Here is a 3,613-nt window from a genome sequence, read left to right as displayed (position 1 = left end):
ATATGAGAAGTTTGTTTAGATATATATTAGATGTTGAGTTTATTTCAAATATTAGATGTTGAGTTTATTTGAAATATTAGATGTTTAGTTTATTTGAACACATATGACATATTCATTGTGTGAGAAGGAGATGTTGAGATTCTTGTAGTTGAACACATGTTATATGTTTAGTGTATACCGATATTTGAGATGAAGATGAACTCTTATATGTTTATTGTTTGAAATTGTAAGGATGGTTTGGCTTCTGGACAATGTCTACGACGTGCAACACCGGGCCTACATGATGCGCGAGAAGGATAAGGTAATAATGAGTAATCTAAATATTTTGCAAATTTGCCTTTAGTTGAAATTTACATGCCCTAAGATTTGTCATTACTTGTTTTTTGCAGAAGCTTGAACCTCTGAAGATTCGGTATCACGGGGTCTTTGGTCCTGCCATGCCTTACGATGAGCGGTACACACCGTACATCAAGCAGGCAGGACTACTCCCGTGGATTCTGTTGGTCAGCCGGTCCACGCCGAATCTGAACGCTCCACTGGTGTCCGCTCTTGTTGATCGGTGGAGGCCGGAGACCCACAGTTTCCATCTTCGGACCGGGGAGATGACTGTGATGCTCGAGGATGTCTCATTGATCACCGGTCTTGCTATCGATGGGAGGCCTCTCTGTATGAGCATCGATTCTGATGGGTGGCATGAGCAGATGATTGCTCTTATCGGTATGGCTCCTACCGAGGCTGAGGATGATGTAGAGGAGGGAGAAGAGAAGAAGAAGAGGGAAAGGAAAGCAGTCGGAGCTGCTTTCACGTGGATTCAAAATAACTTTGCGACGTGCCCTCCGGATGCCACTGATGATGTGATCCAGACACATGCTCGTGTGTATATGTGGTACGTTGTGTCGAGGACTTTGTTTCCTGACTCCACTGGCAAGAACGCTCCATGGATGTGGCTGAAGGCGTTGACCATCTTCGATAGCAAATGGAGCTGGGGTTCAGCGACTCTTGCCTACTTGTACCGACAGGTAGTTTGTCTGTTTTGTGATCAACTCATTTCTTCATTAGCAATGCAAGCTTGCTGTCAAGTTAACATTGTTTTTCTTTCATATGTAGCTCGACAATGCGTGTTGCAGGATCACACCTAGTGCAGGCATTGGTGGTAATCTGCTTCTACTTTCTGTATGGAGCTGGGAGCGTCTGCCTGTTGGACGCCCGAAGAGCGTCAGGTTTGATCCTTGGTATGCAGATGAACATGACGAATTACGGCGCCCCACGTGGGCTTACAAGTGGGATATTGTTTCCGAGATGGCGAACGATGTCAATCTCATGTACCAAAAGTACATTGCCGAGTTGGACATGATTACGCCTGAGCAGGTAAGGAGGTCATTACTTCAGTCCTTTCTCATGCTTGCTTGAAAAATAGTCATCAAATTTGCATTGTTGCCCTGTTTCATAGGTGGAATGGCAGCCATATGGCGCGGGTGAGAGCTTGGGGTACACCGCGGAGTTCCACCTCAACCCAATGTGCTTGCGGGATAAGGATCTCTGGCTTATGCGGTGCCCACTGATATGCAACTGGGCGGTTGAGTTTCATTTGCCGCATCGCGTGTATCGTCAGTTTGGTCTTTTCCAGCCTCACCCATCGGATTGGGTGGACATGGACAAAGCACTTCATAGGTAAGAGAGCATGCCTGCGTATTGTCTAATCATCGGGACTCCTTTTGATTGTGCTAATGTTTGGTTTTATACCACGCAGGTTGGACAGGAGAAGGCAGCAGAAGATAAAGGACTGGGACAAGCATCATTCTGCGTATGTTACCCGCTTCCAGCTTTGTGTGGAGCAAGCTCGTAGCACTGCACGCGCCCCGCTTCGTGAGCACAACCCACTTGCTTTTGATAACTACGTACGATGGTTTATTGGAACTACTCGAGTTGAGATAAGCCCGCCGGCATATAATGAGGATATTCTTGAAGAACCCGTAAACTTTGAGGATCTAGCAAAGGGGAAGTACAATAGAGATGTCAGGCAAGGGCAAGGAGTCCCTGCTGTTCCGGTGATTAACTATGTGGTAAAGTGTTCCCCTCTTTACTTTTCCGTTGACTGTATTACACATGTTTGAATGCCTAACGCATTCATTCTTTCTCATCCGCAGCGCATCGAGATCAAGAAAGCAGCTGATGAGAGCCAGTCTATTCTGGAGAAGACACCGGTTGGAACTGGAAATGATGATGGTTCACTACGAGCATTCCTCAAGGTACATATCGCATTCACTATGAGAACCGGTCTATGTTGCGAAGTTTGATATCTTACACACTTGTTCATGTTACAGCGTCAGGCCAAGAAGTTAAGGCGGTTATCGAACCTTCTCGGTTGCCGTGATCCTGAATATGATGAACCATCTGCCTCTAGGTCTGGTACACCATCAGACCCCGCATCTCACCATGAGGGGGATGATGTGAGTTCCTCATATGCTTATATGGATGATGAGGGTGGGATCACCCAAGAGGTATGACTAATCTTTTAGATGTGATTCTCACTTGATTACGACACCGGCCTTCACCATATTGTTTCGTTGTGTGATAGGGCCATGAGCTTGATGATGACATGACTTTGGCGGATGCTCAAGCTCGGTCCGCATATGTGTTCAAGCCTAGGCAGCCCAGACGCCAGTACACGCCCAACGACTATGACAATAGAGGCAACCCAAAGGTGGTCGTAGGGACCTCGCGGATGGCTAGCTTGGATGATGAGGCGGAGGAGGAGGCGGAGGCGGAGGCGGAGGCGGAGGAGGAAGTGCACGAAGAGGAGGCTCATGCTTCTAGGAGGAAGAAGATTGCCTGCAAGCGTGGCACCAGGAACACGCGCGGAAGGCATTAGTGCTTGTTCATGTTACTTGTAGCCGTTTAATTAGGTTGATGAACTTGTGAGGTTATGTTTAATTAGGTTGATGAACTTGTGAGGTTACTAGTGTGGTATTTGTGTTTGCGAACTTGAAGTAATGTTGAATTGTCTTAAATGATATGATGTTCAAGTTATTAGTTCTCTTTGTTTAGTATGTGCAGTTTACAGTACTTTTATTGATGTTCTAATTATGTGAGTGCTGCTGCAGGAGGCCAAAATGGCATCTGTTTCTGCAGTTTTGCTTATAGCAGCACTGCAGCGCCCAACGGTTAGGCGCTGCACTGTACTGTGTGGCGCCCAACTGTTAGGCGCTGCACTATACAGTGCAGCGCCCTGCCCTTAGGCGCCGCACTACTTCCATGGCTATCCAGAGAGCCACAGTTGGCTTGCATCACATCCATAATACTTACAATGACTGCAGCATCACAACAATTTGAACAAACACAAATTTTATGCCGACGAGTTCATAACTTAAGACAATTCAAACATTACTACGACATGGTTCACGACACATTCATTACAAATGACAAATGGCAGCTTGCCCTAGAAGATAGTTCACCAACATCTCACATGCCCTCACAACTTCACGACATATTCATTAAAAGATAGTTGACGACGAGTGCACCGAAGCGAAGTCCCTACTGAGTAGATCGAGGCCATTTCCCCTTCTTGTCACGTGCCGAGTCCTCCTCTTGCGCCTCGCGAGCCTTTGCAAGC

At 46.6% G+C, this 3,613-nt stretch overlaps 1 protein-coding gene across 1 annotated transcript; it reads left to right on the top strand.

Annotated features, from left to right (window-relative positions):
• The first annotated feature begins 232 nt into the window (after positions 1-232).
• On the top strand, positions 233-2,872 carry LOC119309633. Its single transcript, XM_037585601.1, has 7 exons — positions 233-301; positions 390-503; positions 735-1,019; positions 1,108-1,368; positions 1,628-1,671; positions 1,892-2,063; positions 2,588-2,872. Exons 1-7 carry the CDS (start codon positions 233-235, stop codon positions 2,870-2,872), a joined length of 1,230 nt encoding a protein of 409 aa, XP_037441498.1.
• The last annotated feature ends 741 nt before the right edge of the window (positions 2,873-3,613 follow it).

The sequence above is a fragment of the Triticum dicoccoides genome, chromosome 5B (assembly GCF_002162155.2).
Source record: "Triticum dicoccoides isolate Atlit2015 ecotype Zavitan chromosome 5B, WEW_v2.0, whole genome shotgun sequence".
Classification (NCBI taxonomy): domain Eukaryota; kingdom Viridiplantae; phylum Streptophyta; class Magnoliopsida; order Poales; family Poaceae; genus Triticum; species Triticum dicoccoides.
Note: the sequence above shows the minus strand (reverse complement) of the source record. Positions and strands in the feature narration are given on the sequence as shown.